Source organism: Electrona antarctica (genome assembly GCF_951216825.1).
Source record: "Electrona antarctica genome assembly, chromosome: 1".
NCBI classification, from domain to species: Eukaryota; Metazoa; Chordata; class Actinopteri; order Myctophiformes; family Myctophidae; genus Electrona; species Electrona antarctica.
Genome location: NC_136806.1, coordinates 6255878 through 6274373, shown reverse-complemented (window position 1 = coordinate 6274373; position 18496 = coordinate 6255878). Strand labels below are relative to the sequence as shown.

The 18496-nt window shown below is 44.7% G+C and overlaps 2 protein-coding genes across 5 annotated transcripts in view; both read right to left on the bottom strand.

The window, feature by feature from the left end:
• The window catches only part of LOC306930948 (E3 ubiquitin-protein ligase MARCHF6-like), a 30187-nt gene extending 28721 nt beyond the window's left edge, over positions 1-1466 (bottom strand). For both annotated transcript variants that reach the window (XM_079512072.1, XM_079512073.1), the window contains exon 1: positions 1294-1466. In XM_079512072.1, coding sequence (XP_079368198.1) covers positions 1294-1312 — 19 coding nt within the window. In that variant the 5' untranslated portion in view covers positions 1313-1466. The remainder of the gene's footprint in view (positions 1-1293) is intronic.
• A 3231-nt stretch (positions 1467-4697) lies between these two features.
• Positions 4698-18496, bottom strand: part of LOC306931011 (ATP synthase subunit C lysine N-methyltransferase-like) — a 38146-nt gene continuing 24347 nt past the window's right edge. For all 3 annotated transcript variants that reach the window (XM_079512177.1, XM_079512176.1, XM_079512178.1), the window contains exon 6: positions 4698-6178. In XM_079512177.1, coding sequence (XP_079368303.1) covers positions 5960-6178 — 219 coding nt within the window. In that variant the 3' untranslated portion in view covers positions 4698-5959. The remainder of the gene's footprint in view (positions 6179-18496) is intronic.

Here is an 18496-nt window from a genome sequence, read left to right as displayed (position 1 = left end):
TGTCAATGCTTTTTTTTTACCCAATTAAAAAATGTAATACAGAAATTGCACTTGTATTAAACAGACTATTTCTACACAAGGGTATTAGATAGTTTTACATAAAAAGTTGTAGTTTGTGTCACATAGCCTACAAGAAGAATATTTCTATTCCCTGGCTTTTAAACCGTGAATAATGTGTACTCCTGAGTGTTTGATTGTATTGTATATGGTTTTATTACTGTATTGTATTATGTTGTATTACTGCTTTGCCTAATTGTACAGCACTTTGGTCAACTTTGTTGTTTTAAATGTGCTCTATAAATAAAGTTGGATTGGATTGGAAGAATATGGATCTGGTGACAAATATTGTACTTTTTACTCCACTACTATTCATGGGAAAACGTTAGTTACTTACTATAGTTACTTCGGTATAGATTTTGATTATTACAAAACATACATTAACCACTTCAACCGGCCATTTGGGGGGAAAAGCGATGGAAGCAATGTGTATAATGTATTGAAGTGTATTGATAGTTGTACTTGAAATGTACTGTAATTCTGCAAACTGTTATTAAATCAATCAAACATGTGAGCTTTAAATGTTAGATGGATCTGCTATTTTCAAAAGATCTTCATACATTTGAAGAAGAAAAGGGCATAGGCCTAATGAGTAGTACTTTTAATTTTGGTATTTTACGTACATTTAATTGATTGATTGATTGAAATATGTATTAACAGTTTGCAGAATTACAGTACATTTCAAGCACAAACTCAATACAAAGCCTGTTAACTGTGAGTGGACGACCCAATTAAGCATTACACTTGTTTACAAGAGGGTCCACCTTGTTCTATTCATCAAATACCAATACTTTTGTACTTTTATACTCTCAAGTAGCCTACACATTGAATTCTGGTCAGAGTATTTATTTATATATTGAGCTGCTTTTACATAGAATAGAAGAATGCTTTATAGCTCCGTTATAAGCATAAAGGACAAGGCCGGGTTTGGTATGTGATCCACGTTGCAGAGCAGAAAAAACACAGGGACAACAAAAAAAACAGCTGTTAGCCCCCCAACACACACACACTAGCATAATTAGCCACCGTTAGCTACTCAGTCTGTCCTTTTAAACCACCCAGAGCCCGTTATAAAACATGCCACAAAACACAACATGTAGGAATATTAAAATGTCCAACAACACAAAGTATCAAAGCGGGGGTTTTTCTTCTTCTTTGCCTTAAAAAGGGGGCTAATATTTAAATATTAGCCCCGTGAGGCTAATAACCCCAAAGTGTATATTTTGTTATAGTTACCTTCATCAGCGGTGTCCATCTTGGCTGGGCTAGCTCAGTCCGTCCTCACAGCACTGCTGTCCTCCACAACATTCAGACAGTCAATGAAATAAAAGATTAAAAATAACAGTAAAAAGACATGTTTAAAAAAAACTGCTGCCGCTCAGCGACTTTTCATGCTTTGTTTTGGGACACCAGAGCCCATACTAACAGTAGTGTGTCTCTCGGCACTCGGCAGGACAGACAGACTGATCGACCGACAGACAGACATACGGGTCATTAATGAAACGGTTCCAACGGATCCATGTTCTTATAGGCAGGGCAGCCCCTGCTTCAGCACGTTGTACTTCTGTAGCTTCGCCACTGGGTGGCGCCAACGTTGTATTGCATGAATGAATATACTACTGCCTTTTTTTTTTGATTGAAATATGTATTAACAGTTTGCAGAATTACAGTACATTTCAAGCACAAACTCAATACAAAGACTGTTAACTGTGAGTGGACGACCCAAATAAGCATTACACTTGTTTACAAGAGGGTCCACCATGTTCAATTCATCAAAACATTTAGAGACGTACAGATAGACACTACTATATAGACAGTCAAAGAACAGAACAGGAATTCAGCATAAAGGAGGTAAAAAGGGAAAAGAAACATATACAGTGAGGGGAAAAAGGGGGGATTTGCCGCTGGTAAATCACTTACCTTGTAGTAGTGAGTCAAACTTTTTCATATCAATCAATCAAGGCCCAATAAAGGGCCCATAATGTATTCAGCATTTGAACCACGGCCCAGCCACGGACCACCATCTGATGAGATTTAGCCTTTCAGACCCCAAAACTAAAACATATTTAGTTGTTTGTTGGATACGATTTTGATGTGGTGACAGACAGTGGTACAGCATTAGCATATACCTACTACAGTAGAGGTTGATCAAAAAATCTACATTCTCTAATAGTGTACAGTCTAGACATCTTGTATTCTTGTACATTAAGTAATGCAAATGTTTAACAATAATGTTACTCTTTGAGAGCGTGCAATGAAACGGGTCCATTTGGTTTTATTTTACACTCTCAAAGTCAAGAGTTAAAGATCTATAAGGGTCCATTTGATTACCAACTCTCCATCATTAAGCTGGCCAGCTGGGGACCACCTGGAACCCCCTCAAGGACCACTGGTGGTCCCCGGACCACTGGTTGAAAACCACTTATACAAATAAAGTAGTGTACATGATGTAGGCTACTGTATTAAAGTACTGTGCTTAAGAAATATTGTTTTGATTTATTTTGTTTTACTTTATTTTCAATTTCCCGTATTTTGACTTCTACTCCACTAAATCTTAAAAGGCAAATATTATATTTCTATATGTCAGTGGTTCTCAAACATTTTCATGTAATTGGCCGCCGACCCCCATCTGAAAATATGTTGTTCCAGGGAACCCCCCAGAAGCAAAGATTTGAGTTAAAAACTTTGGCTCTGAAAGAATATATATTCAAAGGTTTGCGCCACATTTTCACGATTTTTCAAAAATAGCAGAGCTACAAGCTCGTAGCGTGGCACTCTGTGCCATGCTATGAGCTTGTAGATCTGCTATATATCAATAGCTAAAGTATAACACCAAAAGGGGTTCTCGCCCAGAATGTGTTAACCCACAATATACTGTATATCAAAATGTACTTGCACAATGGGGGATAACTTTAGTGTTGTCATAATTATGCATTTTGCCTTGCAAACGTCACCTCTGTAATTTAAATGAGTGTGACAGACACCTAGAGCAGGCTACTTAACTTAGACACCTAGAGAGGCTGCTTAACGTACTTAGTAGGTGGAGACAATGGACCATCACCATTGATATTCATATAGTATGGCTGCATTCAAGTTATGCGGGAACGCCCACTGAGTGGCAAAACTACTTTCTGGCCTTGACAGCCCATTCATCCAAACAGAAAGGTCCTGTCTGATTTCACTAAACAATGTTAAACTCACCAACATTGCAGCTGTACGAAAAGCTTGAATTTTTGTTGTTTCATAAAAATCCACCATAGAAACATTATGAGCTACGTTCTGTCAAGAAATGCCCTGCATTTGAATATTTTTCTAAGTGTCAGCGTTTGGAACTGCTTGTTTTCAATAACACAACATTTTGCTGCCTCCTGCATTATGTGACATTTAGAAACAGGTGGTACGCAGGACGGTTGAGTGATTTCCAACGATTGAACCGATCAAAACAAATCGACCGATCAAAACATTTAGAGACGTACAGATAGACACTACTATATAGTCACAGAACAGGAATTCAGCATAAAGGAGGTAAAAAGGGAAAAGAAACATATACAGTGAGGGGAAAAAGGGGGGATTTGCCGCTGGTAAATCACTTACCTTGTAGTAGTGAGTCGAACTTTTTCATATCAATCAATCAAGGCCCAATAAAGGGCCCATAATTTATTCAGCATTTGAGCCACGAACCACCATCTGATGAGATTTAGCCTCTCAGACCCCAAAACTAAAACATATTTTGTTGTTTTTGGATACGATTTTGATGTGGTGAGTGACGGACAGTGGTAACATTAGCCTACTACTACAGTAGAGGTTGATCAAAAAATATAAAAATCTACATTCTCTAATAGTGTACAGACATCTTGTATTCTAGTACATTAAGTAATGTAAATGTTTAACAATAATGTTACTCTTTGAGAGTGTGCAATGAAACGGGTCCATTTGGTTTTATTTTACACTAAGTCAAGAGTTAAAGATCTATAAGGGTCCATTTGATTACCAACTCTCCATCATTAAGCTGGCCAGCTGGGGACCACCTGGAACCCCCTCAAGGACCACTGGTGGTCCCCGGACCACTGGTTGAAAACCACTTATACAAATAAAGTAGTGTACATGATGTAGGCTACTGTATTAAAGTACTGTGCTTAAGAAATATTGTTTTGATTTATTTTGTTTTACTTTATTTTCAATTTCCCGTATTTTGACTTCTACTCCGCTACATCTTAAAAGGCAAATATTGTACTTTTACCCCTACTACAGTTATTTGAAAACTTTATAGTTACTTGTTACTTTGTTACTTTATAGATTGAGATTATGTACATTTCGACAATTTGAAAATAGATACAAGATACAATTAAGATCACAGATACGTTTTAAAACTTGGGACATTCTGCATAATAGTACTTTCGACTTTTGGTACTTTGAGTACATTTTGATACCGATATCACTTTTACTCACGTGAATTTTGAATTTGGGACTTTTACATAACAGTGTTTCTACATTGCAGAATATATATATTTTTTTGTTTTGTTTTACATAAGTAAAAAATGTGAGTACTTTTTCCAACACTGTAAATCAGTTGTGAAAAATGCACATTTATTCTCAAAATATTGTCCGGAAACAAATGTATTGTGCAATGTATCTTTTTGGTGAGATCGTTTATTTTAAAAGAATCTGTTACATTCATAATAACCCTTTTGCATGCAGCCTTATTTTATAACAAGACGTTTAGGCCTGACCTGCTCATACAAATTCTTCAGATTCTTCAGGAAAGGAAAGGGCACAATGTGATTTATTCTCATCTATAAACAATTACACCCAGGGATGTGCTATGGATGTTTTTTAACAAGTAGTAGTGTGGCTATGTCGCCTCTGTAATTTAAATGAGTTCAGGATTCCATCAGCCACGGTTATGCAACACTTCAGAGTGCTTCAGACACCTAGAGCAGGCTACTTAACTTACTTAGTAGGTCTAGGTCGAGACAATGGACCATCACCATTGATATTCATATAGTATGCATTATGCAAGTCATTCCTGTTATTTCAAGCTGTGACAAAAAACTGTGAATGGCTGTGCGTGCATCTTCAAAACTACCAGGGCGTCGGTGTCCCTACTGACAGTTCACCCCTGATTACACCGGTCCATGCAACTTGCACATTTGATTTTCTGTTGTGAAGTAGTCCAGTCTACAGAGTCTTATAAGATGATGATGATGGTCTCAATGTTTGCAATCTGGGAACCCATTCTAGGAAAGAAAAAAGGTTTTTAGTTTTTGCCTCAGGTGGCCTCCACTTCCTTTTTTTGTGTAGAAACAGGAACTGGGTTTGGCTCCTCGTCTTTCTTAGTCCACTTGCTCCTGGGTGCATCTGTGTTTAGTCCTACTAACAACAACACAACACTAGCAGTGCCGACAGATTCTGCTGTTAGTTAAAGGACCACTTCACCACTTTTCAACATCTCTTCATATAATTGGTCCTCACTAATGTTCATGATAAAACACCACCATTTTTTTCCTACTCTCTTTTTCACTTTCTGTCTCATAGGAGGGCTGTGGGCAGTTCAGAAACTCGTCCACCAGTGACATCATCGGTAGGCAGATTTGTTTTAAAATATATTTAGATTTTTATTATCGTGAGAACCATGGCTTTCATTTTTGCATTGCAACTTTTCAGGAAAAGAACGCCTGCAGTTTCTATTAGCTTGGATTCCCCATCGATGATGGCACTGGTGGACGGGTTTCTGAACTGCCCACAGCCCTCCCATGAGTCATAGACATAGAGTAGAAAAAAATGGTGGTATTTTATCATGAACATTAGTGAGGACCAATTATAGGAAGAGAAGTTGAAAAGTGGTGAAGTGGACCTTTAATAGCGTAATCTGTCTTGAGAGATTACAATGTTTTGTTGTTCTTTAATCTACTCGTCTGACTGTCTGTGACGTAGTGCCATCTGGTGGTGCTGTGGTGGTTCCGTGTTGTAACCCAAACGTTTTGGCGTGGTACACCCAGACGGTGTCGATGCCCTCCCCGGCGGTCTGGTCTGGAACCCAGGTAGGGAAGGGGAACCGACAGGCCACCACCTTGGCTGTAGGCTGCAGCTCGCTGCCCAGCTTCAACTCCAGCTCATCCATCTATCAACACATAATAATAATAATCTTTATTGTCCCGAAGGATATTTGTCTTCACAATCTGTTCAACACCCACATCAAAAACAACACAGAGCACATAACACCAAGACAATACAAAAACAAAACATGAGGTCCCCACTGTGTACAGAACCATCCTATCGGCGGGGCAGTTTGTTTAAAGCCGCGATGGCTGATGGGACAAAGCTCCTACTAAAACGGACCTTTGACCGTAGGGTTAACGTTGTCGACTAAGACTATGAAAGACGTTGGTCGACTACCTTTTTTTCACTGACGAACACGATAAAAACTATAATGGTAATAAATAAGCTATAATGACTAAAACTATGACAAAATATACTGACATTTTGACAAATCCAAACTAGACTAGTGGAGAAGAGATGCAGATTTGTATGCATGGTGCGCAGATGTCGCTCTTCAAAAATAGCCGATCTACAAGCACGGATCAGCTTATTTTCTGAGCCAAGTGTGTAAATCTGGCATTACGACGCCAGAATGGGCCGCCAAAAATAAATGTTAGTCGACTACATCAACCGTAATTAGTAAACATTTCAGATGACTACGCTATAACTAAAACTACATCAAAAGTTGCTGTCAAAATCAACACCGATTGACAGAGATAGACAGATCTTTATTGATTCCAAAGGAGTCCAGTTATTACAGACAGATAAAAGGCAGCACAAATAATAATTTAGCGTAATTTTCACACTCTAGTCTGTAGTATGACAGTGTCTTGTGCCAACCAGAACTGACTGTGTAGTATGACAGTGTCTTGTGCCAACCAGAACTGACTGTGTAGTATGACAGTGTCTTGTGCCAACCAGAACTGACTGTGTAGTATGACAGTGTCTTGTGCCAACCAGAACTGACTGTGTAGTATGACAGTGTCGCGTGCCAACCAGAACTGACTGTGTAGTATGACAGTGTCGCGTGCCAACCAGAACTGACTGTGTAGTATGACAGTGTCGCGTGCCAACCAGAACTGACTGTGTAGTATGACAGTGTCTTGTGCCAACCAGAACTGACTGTGTAGTATGACAGTGTCTCGTGCCAACCAGAACTGACTGTGTAGTATGACAGTGTCGCGTGCCAACCAGAACTGACTGTGTAGTATGACAGTGTCGCGTGCCAACCAGAACTGACTGTGTAGTATGACAGTGTCGTGTGCCAACCAGAACTGACTGTGTAGTATGACAGTGTCTCGTGCCAACCAGAACTGACTGTGTAGTATGACGGTGTCGCGTGCCAACCAGAACTGACTGTGTAGTATGACGGTGTCGCGTGCCAACCAGAACTGACTGTGTAGTATGACGGTGTCGTGTGCCAACCAGAACTGACTGTGTAGTATGACAGTGTCGCGTGCCAACCAGAACTGACTCTGTAGTATGACAGTGTCTCGTGCCAACCAGAACTGACTGTGTAGTATGACAGTGTCTCGTGCCAACCAGAACTGACTGTGTAGTATGACAGTGTCGCGTGCCAACCAGAACTGACTGTGTAGTATGACAGTGTCGCGTGCCAACCAGAACTGACTGTGTAGTATGACAGTGTCTTGTGCCAACCAGAACTGACTGTGTAGTATGACAGTGTCTTGTGCCAACCAGAACTGACTGTGAAGTATGACAGTGTCTTGTGCCAACCAGAACTGACTGTGTAGTATGACAGTGTTGCGTGCCAACCAGAACTGACTGTGTAGTATGACAGTGTCGCGTGCCAACCAGAACTGACTGTGTAGTATGACAGTGTCGCGTGCCAACCAGAACTGACTGTGTAGTATGACAGTGTCGCGTGCCAACCAGAACTGACTGTAGTATGACAGTGTCGCGTGCCAACCAGAACTGACTGTAGTATGACAGTGTCGCGTGCCAACCAGAACTGACTGTGTAGTATGACAGTGTCGTGTGCCAACCAGAACTGACTGTAGTATGACAGTGTCGCGTGCCAACCAGAACTGACTGTGTAGTATGACAGTGTCGCGTGCCAACCAGAACTGACTGTGTAGTATGACAGTGTCGTGTGCCAACCAGAACTGACTGTGTAGTATGACGGTGTCGTGTGCCAACCAGAACTGACTGTGTAGTATGACAGTGTCTTGTGCCAACCAGAACTGACTGTGTAGTATGACAGTGTCTTGTGCCAACCAGAACTGACTGTGTAGTATGACAGTGTCTTGTGCCAACCAGAACTGACTGTGTAGTATGACAGTGTATCGTGCCAACCAGAACTGACTGTGTAGTATGACAGTGTATCGTGCCAACCAGAACTGACTGTAGTATGACAGTGTCTTGTGCCAACCAGAACTGACTGTGTAGTATGACAGTGTCTTGTGCCAACCAGAACTGACTGTGTAGTATGACAGTGTCTTGTGCCAACAAGAACTGACTGTGAAGTATGACAGTGTCTTGTGCCAACCAGAACTGACTGTGTAGTATGACAGTGTTGCGTGCCAACCAGAACTGACTGTGTAGTATGACAGTGTCGCGTGCCAACCAGAACTGACTGTGTAGTATGACAGTGTCGCGTGCCAACCAGAACTGACTGTGTAGTATAACAGTGTCGCGTGCCAACCAGAACTGACTGTGTAGTATGACAGTGTCGCGTGCCAACCAGAACTGACTGTGTAGTATGACAGTGTCGCGTGCCAACCAGAACTGACTGTGTAGTATGACGGTGTCGTGTGCCAACCAGAACTGACTGTGTAGTATGACGGTGTCGCGTGCCAACCAGAACTGACTGTGTAGTATGACGGTGTCGTGTGCCAACCAGAACTGACTGTGTAGTATGACAGTGTCTTGTGCCAACCAGAACTGACTGTGTAGTATGACAGTGTCTTGTGCCAACCAGAACTGACTCTGTAGTATGACAGTGTCGCGTGCCAACCAGAACTGACTCTGTAGTATGACAGTGTCGCGTGCCAACCAGAACTGACTGTGTAGTATGACGGTGTCGTGTGCCAACCAGAACTGACTGTGTAGTATGACAGTGTCTCGTGCCAACCATAACTGACTGTGTAGTATGACAGTGTCTCGTGCCAACCAGAACTGACTGTGAAGTATGACAGTGTCGCGTGCCAACCAGAACTGACTGTGAAGTATGACGGTGTCGTGTGCCAACCAGAACTGACTGTGTAGTATGACAGTGTCTCGTGCCAACCATAACTGACTGTAGTATGACAGTGTCTCGTGCCAACCAGAACTGACTGTGTAGTATGACAGTGTCTCGTGCCAACCAGAACTGACTGTGTAGTATGACAGTGTCTCGTGCCAACCATAACTGACTGTAGTATGACAGTGTTGCGTGCCAAGCAGAACTGACTGTGTAGTATGACAGTGTCTCGTGCCAACCAGAACTGACTGTGTAGTATGACAGTGTCTCGTGCCAACCAGAACTGACTGTGTAGTATGACAGTGTCTCGTGCCAACCAGAACTGACTGTGTAGTATGACAGTGTCGTGTGCCAACCAGAACTGACTGTGTAGTATGACAGTGTCGTGTGCCAACCAGAACTGACTGTGTAGTATGACAGTGTCTCGTGCCAACCAGAACTGACTGTGTAGTATGACAGTGTCTCGTGCCAACCAGAACTGACTGTGTAGTATGACAGTGTCTCGTGCCAACCAGAACTGACTGTGTAGTATGACAGTGTCTCGTGCCAACCAGAACTGACTGTGTAGTATGACAGTGTCTTGTGCCAACCAGAACTGACTGTGTAGTATGACAGTGTCTCGTGCCAACCAGAACTGACTCTGTAGTATGACAGTGTTGCGTGCCAACCAGAACTGACTGTGTAGTATGACAGTGTCTCGTGCCAACCATAACTGACTGTGTAATATGACAGTGTCTTGTGCCAACCATAACTGACTGTAGTATGACAGTGTTGTGTGCCAACCAGAACTGACTGTGTAGTATGACAGTGTCGCGTGCCAACCAGAACTGACTGTGTAGTATGACAGTGTCGCGTGCCAACCAGAACTGACTCTGTAGTATGACAGTGTCTCGTGCCAACCAGAACTGACTGTGTAGTATGACAGTGTCGCGTGCCAACCAGAACTGACTGTGTAGTATGACAGTGTCGCGTGCCAACCAGAACTGACTGTGTAGTATGACAGTGTCGCGTGCCAACCAGAACTGACTGTGTAGTATGACAGTGTCTTGTGCCAACCAGAACTGACTGTGTAGTATGACAGTGTCTTGTGCCAACCAGAACTGACTGTGTAGTATGACAGTGTCTTGTGCCAACCAGAACTGACTGTGTAGTATGACAGTGTCTTGTGCCAACCAGAACTGACTGTGAAGTATGACAGTGTATTGTGCCAACCAGAACTGACTGTGTAGTATGACAGTGTTGCGTGCCAACCAGAACTGACTGTGTAGTATGACAGTGTCGCGTGCCAACCAGAACTGACTGTAGTATGACAGTGTCGCGTGCCAACCAGAACTGACTGTAGTATGACAGTGTCGCGTGCCAACCAGAACTGACTGTGTAGTATGACAGTGTCGCGTGCCAACCAGAACTGACTGTGTAGTATGACGGTGTCGTGTGCCAACCAGAACTGACTGTGTAGTATGACAGTGTCTTGTGCCAACCAGAACTGACTGTGTAGTATGACAGTGTCTTGTGCCAACCAGAACTGACTGTGTAGTATGACAGTGTATCGTGCCAACCAGAACTGACTGTGTAGTATGACAGTGTATCGTGCCAACCAGAACTGACTGTGTAGTATGACAGTGTATCGTGCCAACCAGAACTGACTGTAGTATGACAGTGTCTTGTGCCAACCAGAACTGACTGTGTAGTATGACAGTGTCTTGTGCCAACCAGAACTGACTGTGTAGTATGACAGTGTCTTGTGCCAACAAGAACTGACTGTGAAGTATGACAGTGTCTTGTGCCAACCAGAACTGACTGTGTAGTATGACAGTGTTGCGTGCCAACCAGAACTGACTGTGTAGTATGACAGTGTCGCGTGCCAACCAGAACTGACTGTGTAGTATGACAGTGTTGCGTGCCAACCAGAACTGACTGTGTAGTATGACAGTGTCGCGTGCCAACCAGAACTGACTGTGTAGTATGACGGTGTCGTGTGCCAACCAGAACTGACTGTGTAGTATGACAGTGTCGCGTGCCAACCAGAACTGACTGTGTAGTATGACGGTGTCGTGTGCCAACCAGAACTGCCTGTGTAGTATGACAGTGTCTTGTGCCAACCAGAACTGACTGTGTAGTATGACAGTGTTGTGTGCCAACCAGAACTGACTCTGTAGTATGACAGTGTCTCGTGCCAACCAGAACTGACTGTGTAGTATGACAGTGTCTCGTGCCAACCAGAACTGACTGTGAAGTATGACAGTGTCGCGTGCCAACCAGAACTGACTGTGTAGTATGACGGTGTCGTGTGCCAACCAGAACTGACTGTGTAGTATGACAGTGTCTCGTGCCAACCAGAACTGACTGTGTATTATGACTGTCTCGTGCCAACCAGAACTGACTGTGTAGTATGACAGTGTCTTGTGCCAACCAGAACTGACTGTGTAGTATGACAGTGTCTCGTGCCAACCAGAACTGACTCTGTAGTATGACAGTGTCGCGTGCCAACCAGAACTGACTGTGTAGTATGACAGTGTCTCGTGCCAACCAGAACTGACTGTGTAGTATGACAGTGTCTTGTGCCAACTATAACTGACTGTAGTATGACAGTGTTGTGTGCCAACCAGAACTGACTGTGTAGTATGACAGTGCCGCGTGCCAACCAGAACTGACTGTGTAGTATGACGGTGTCGTGTGCCAACCAGAACTGACTGTGTAGTATGACAGTGTCGCGTGCCAACCAGAACTGACTGTGTAGTATGACAGTGTCGCGTGCCAACCAGAACTGACTGTGTAGTATGACAGTGTCGCGTGCCAACCAGAACTGACTGTGTAGTATGACAGTGTCTCGTGCCAACCAGAACTGACTGTGTAGTATGACAGTGTCTTGTGCCAACCATAACTGACTGTAGTATGACGGTGTCGTGTGCTAACCAGAACTGACTGTGTAGTATGACAGTGTCGCGTGCCAACCAGAACTGACTGTGTAGTATGACGGTGTCGTGTGCCAACCAGAACTGACTGTGTAGTATGACAGTGTCGCGTGCCAACCAGAACTGACTGTGTAGTATGACAGTGTCGCGTGCCAACCAGAACTGACTGTGTAGTATGACAGTGTCTCGTGCCAACCAGAACTGACTGTGTAGTATGACAGTGTCTTGTGCCAACCATAACTGACTGTAGTATGACAGTGTTGTGTGCCAACCAGAACTGACTGTGTAGTATGACAGTGTCTTGTGCCAACCAGAACTGACTGTGTAGTATGACAGTGTTGTGTGCCAACCAGAACTGACTCTGTAGTATGACAGTGTCGCGTGCCAACCAGAACTGACTGTGTAGTATGACAGTGTTGTGTGCCAACCAGAACTGACTGTGTAGTATGACAGTGTCTTGTGCCAACCAGAACTGACTGTGTAGTATGACAGTGTTGTGTGCCAACCAGAACTGACTCTGTAGTATGACAGTGTCTCGTGCCAACCAGAACTGACTGTGTAGTATGACAGTGTCTCGTGCCAACCAGAACTGACTGTGAAGTATGACAGTGTCGCGTGCCAACCAGAACTGACTGTGTAGTATGACGGTGTCGTGTGCCAACCAGAACTGACTGTGTAGTATGACAGTGTCTCGTGCCAACCATAACTGACTGTAGTATGACAGTGTCTCGTGCCAACCAGAACTGACTGTGTAGTATGACAGTGTCTCGTGCCAACCAGAACTGACTGTGTAGTATGACAGTGTCTCGTGCCAACCAGAACTGACTGTGTAGTATGACAGTGTCTTGTGCCAACCATAACTGACTGTAGTATGACAGTGTTGCGTGCCAAGCAGAACTGACTGTGTAGTATGACAGTGTCTCGTGCCAACCAGAACTGACTGTGTAGTATGACAGTGTCTCGTGCCAACCAGAACTGACTGTGTAGTATGACAGTGTCTTGTGCCAACCAGAACTGACTGTGTAGTATGACAGTGTCGTGTGCCAACCAGAACTGACTGTGTAGTATGACAGTGTCTCGTGCCAACCAGAACTGACTGTGTAGTATGACAGTGTCTCGTGCCAACCAGAACTGACTGTGTAGTATGACAGTGTCTCGTGCCAACCAGAACTGACTGTGTAGTATGACAGTGTCTTGTGCCAACCAGAACTGACTGTGTAGTATGACAGTGTCTCGTGCCAACCAGAACTGACTGTGTAGTATGACAGTGTCTTGTGCCAACCATAACTGACTGTAGTATGACAGTGTTGTGTGCCAACCAGAACTGACTGTGTAGTATGACAGTGTCGCGTGCCAACCAGAACTGACTGTGTAGTATGACGGTGTCGTGTGCCAACCAGAACTGACTGTGTAGTATGACAGTGTCGCGTGCCAACCAGAACTGACTGTGTAGTATGACAGTGTCGCGTGCCAACCAGAACTGACTGTGTAGTATGACAGTGTCGCGTGCCAACCAGAACTGACTGTGTAGTATGACAGTGTCTCGTGCCAACCAGAACTGACTGTGTAGTATGACAGTGTCTTGTGCCAACCATAACTGACTGTAGTATGACGGTGTCGTGTGCTAACCAGAACTGACTGTGTAGTATGACAGTGTCGCGTGCCAACCAGAACTGACTGTGTAGTATGACAGTGTCTCGTGCCAACCAGAACTGACTGTGTAGTATGACAGTGTCTTGTGCCAACCAGAACTGACTGTGTAGTATGACAGTGTCTCGTGCCAACCAGAACTGACTGTGTAGTATGACAGTGTCTTGTGCCAACCATAACTGACTGTAGTATGACAGTGTTGTGTGCCAACCAGAACTGACTGTGTAGTATGACAGTGTCGCGTGCCAACCAGAACTGACTGTGTAGTATGACGGTGTCGTGTGCCAACCAGAACTGACTGTGTAGTATGACAGTGTCGCGTGCCAACCAGAACTGACTGTGTAGTATGACAGTGTCTTGTGCCAACCATAACTGACTGTAGTATGACAGTGTTGTGTGCCAACCAGAACTGACTGTGTAGTATGACAGTGTCGCGTGCCAACCAGAACTGACTGTGTAGTATGACAGTGTCGCGTGCCAACCAGAACTGACTCTGTAGTATGACAGTGTCTCGTGCCAACCAGAACTGACTGTGTAGTATGACAGTGTCGCGTGCCAACCAGAACTGACTGTGTAGTATGACAGTGTCGCGTGCCAACCAGAACTGACTGTGTAGTATGACAGTGTCGCGTGCCAACCAGAACTGACTGTGTAGTATGACAGTGTCTTGTGCCAACCAGAACTGACTGTGTAGTATGACAGTGTCTTGTGCCAACCAGAACTGACTGTGTAGTATGACAGTGTCTTGTGCCAACCAGAACTGACTGTGTAGTATGACAGTGTCTTGTGCCAACCAGAACTGACTGTGAAGTATGACAGTGTATTGTGCCAACCAGAACTGACTGTGTAGTATGACAGTGTTGCGTGCCAACCAGAACTGACTGTGTAGTATGACAGTGTCGCGTGCCAACCAGAACTGACTGTAGTATGACAGTGTCGCGTGCCAACCAGAACTGACTGTAGTATGACAGTGTCGCGTGCCAACCAGAACTGACTGTGTAGTATGACAGTGTCGCGTGCCAACCAGAACTGACTGTGTAGTATGACGGTGTCGTGTGCCAACCAGAACTGACTGTGTAGTATGACAGTGTCTTGTGCCAACCAGAACTGACTGTGTAGTATGACAGTGTCTTGTGCCAACCAGAACTGACTGTGTAGTATGACAGTGTATCGTGCCAACCAGAACTGACTGTGTAGTATGACAGTGTATCGTGCCAACCAGAACTGACTGTGTAGTATGACAGTGTATCGTGCCAACCAGAACTGACTGTAGTATGACAGTGTCTTGTGCCAACCAGAACTGACTGTGTAGTATGACAGTGTCTTGTGCCAACCATAACTGACTGTGTAGTATGACAGTGTCTTGTGCCAACAAGAACTGACTGTGAAGTATGACAGTGTCTTGTGCCAACCAGAACTGACTGTGTAGTATGACAGTGTTGCGTGCCAACCAGAACTGACTGTGTAGTATGACAGTGTCGCGTGCCAACCAGAACTGACTGTGTAGTATGACAGTGTTGCGTGCCAACCAGAACTGACTGTGTAGTATGACAGTGTCGCGTGCCAACCAGAACTGACTGTGTAGTATGACGGTGTCGTGTGCCAACCAGAACTGACTGTGTAGTATGACAGTGTCGCGTGCCAACCAGAACTGACTGTGTAGTATGACGGTGTCGTGTGCCAACCAGAACTGCCTGTGTAGTATGACAGTGTCTTGTGCCAACCAGAACTGACTGTGTAGTATGACAGTGTCTTGTGCCAACCAGAACTGACTCTGTAGTATGACAGTGTCGCGTGCCAACCAGAACTGACTCTGTAGTATGACAGTGTCGCGTGCCAACCAGAACTGACTGTGTAGTATGACGGTGTCGTGTGCCAACCAGAACTGACTGTGTAGTATGACAGTGTCTCGTGCCAACCATAACTGACTGTAGTATGACAGTGTCTCGTGCCAACCAGAACTGACTGTGTAGTATGACAGTGTCTCGTGCCAACCAGAACTGACTGTGAAGTATGACAGTGTCGCGTGCCAACCAGAACTGACTGTGTAGTATGACGGTGTCGTGTGCCAACCAGAACTGACTGTGTAGTATGACAGTGTCTCGTGCCAACCATAACTAACTGTAGTATGACAGTGTCTCGTGCCAACCAGAACTGACTGTGTAGTATGACAGTGTCTCGTGCCAACCAGAACTGACTGTGTAGTATGACAGTGTCTCGTGCCAACCAGAACTGACTGTGTAGTATGACAGTGTCTCGTGCCAACCATAACTGACTGTAGTATGACAGTGTTGCGTGCCAAGCAGAACTGACTGTGTAGTATGACAGTGTCTCGTGCCAACCAGAACTGACTGTGTAGTATGACAGTGTCTCGTGCCAACCAGAACTGACTGTGTAGTATGACAGTGTCTCGTGCCAACCAGAACTGACTGTGTAGTATGACAGTGTCGTGTGCCAACCAGAACTGACTGTGTAGTATGACAGTGTCTCGTGCCAACCAGAACTGACTGTGTAGTATGACAGTGTCTCGTGCCAACCAGAACTGACTGTGTAGTATGACAGTGTCGCGTGCCAACCAGAACTGACTGTGTAGTATGACAGTGTCGCGTGCCAACCAGAACTGACTGTGTAGTATGACAGTGTCTTGTGCCAACCATAACTGACTGTAGTATGACGGTGTCGTGTGCTAACCAGAACTGACTGTGTAGTATGACAGTGTCGCGTGCCAACCAGAACTGACTGTGTAGTATGACGGTGTCGTGTGCCAAGCAGAACTGACTGTGTAGTATGACAGTGTCGCGTGCCAACCAGAACTGACTGTGTAGTATGACAGTGTCGCGTGCCAACCAGAACTGACTGTGTAGTATGACAGTGTCGCGTGCCAACCAGAACTGACTGTGTAGTATGACAGTGTCTCGTGCCAACCAGAACTGACTGTGTAGTATGACAGTGTCTTGTGCCAACCATAACTGACTGTAGTATGACAGTGTTGTGTGCCAACCAGAACTGACTGTGTAGTATGACAGTGTCTTGTGCCAACCATAACTGACTGTGTAGTATGACAGTGTTGTGTGCCAACCAGAACTGACTCTGTAGTATGACAGTGTCGCGTGCCAACCAGAACTGACTGTGTAGTATGACAGTGTTGTGTGCCAACCAGAACTGACTGTGTAGTATGACAGTGTCTTGTGCCAACCAGAACTGACTGTGTAGTATGACAGTGTTGTGTGCCAACCAGAACTGACTCTGTAGTATGACAGTGTCTCGTGCCAACCAGAACTGACTGTGTAGTATGACAGTGTCTCGTGCCAACCAGAACTGACTGTGAAGTATGACAGTGTCGCGTGCCAACCAGAACTGACTGTGTAGTATGACGGTGTCGTGTGCCAACCAGAACTGACTGTGTAGTATGACAGTGTCTCGTGCCAACCATAACTGACTGTAGTATGACAGTGTCTCGTGCCAACCAGAACTGACTGTGTATTATGACTGTCTCGTGCCAACCAGAACTGACTGTGTAGTATGACAGTGTCTTGTGCCAACCAGAACTGACTGTGTAGTATGACAGTGTCTCGTGCCAACCAGAACTGACTCTGTAGTATGACAGTGTCGCGTGCCAACCAGAACTGACTGTGTAGTATGACAGTGTCTTGTGCCAACTATAACTGACTGTAGTATGACAGTGTTGTGTGCCAACCAGAACTGACTGTGTAGTATGACAGTGCCGCGTGCCAACCAGAACTGACTGTGTAGTATGACGGTGTCGTGTGCCAACCAGAACTGACTGTGTAGTATGACAGTGTCGCGTGCCAACCAGAACTGACTGTGTAGTATGACAGTGTCGCGTGCCAACCAGAACTGACTGTGTAGTATGACAGTGTCGCGTGCCAACCAGAACTGACTGTGTAGTATGACAGTGTCTCGTGCCAACCAGAACTGACTGTGTAGTATGACAGTGTCTTGTGCCAACCATAACTGACTGTAGTATGACGGTGTCGTGTGCTAACCAGAACTGACTGTGTAGTATGACAGTGTCGCGTGCCAACCAGAACTGACTGTGTAGTATGACGGTGTCGTGTGCCAACCAGAACTGACTGTGTAGTATGACAGTGTCGCGTGCCAACCAGAACTGACTGTGTAGTATGACAGTGTCGCGTGCCAACCAGAACTGACTGTGTAGTATGACAGTGTCTCGTGCCAACCAGAACTGACTGTGTAGTATGACAGTGTCTTGTGCCAACCATAACTGACTGTAGTATGACAGTGTTGTGTGCCAACCAGAACTGACTGTGTAGTATGACAGTGTCTTGTGCCAACCAGAACTGACTGTGTAGTATGACAGTGTTGTGTGCCAACCAGAACTGACTCTGTAGTATGACAGTGTCGCGTGCCAACCAGAACTGACTGTGTAGTATGACAGTGTTGTGTGCCAACCAGAACTGACTGTGTAGTATGACAGTGTCTTGTGCCAACCAGAACTGACTGTGTAGTATGACAGTGTTGTGTGCCAACCAGAACTGACTCTGTAGTATGACAGTGTCTCGTGCCAACCAGAACTGACTGTGTAGTATGACAGTGTCTCGTGCCAACCAGAACTGACTGTGAAGTATGACAGTGTCGCGTGCCAACCAGA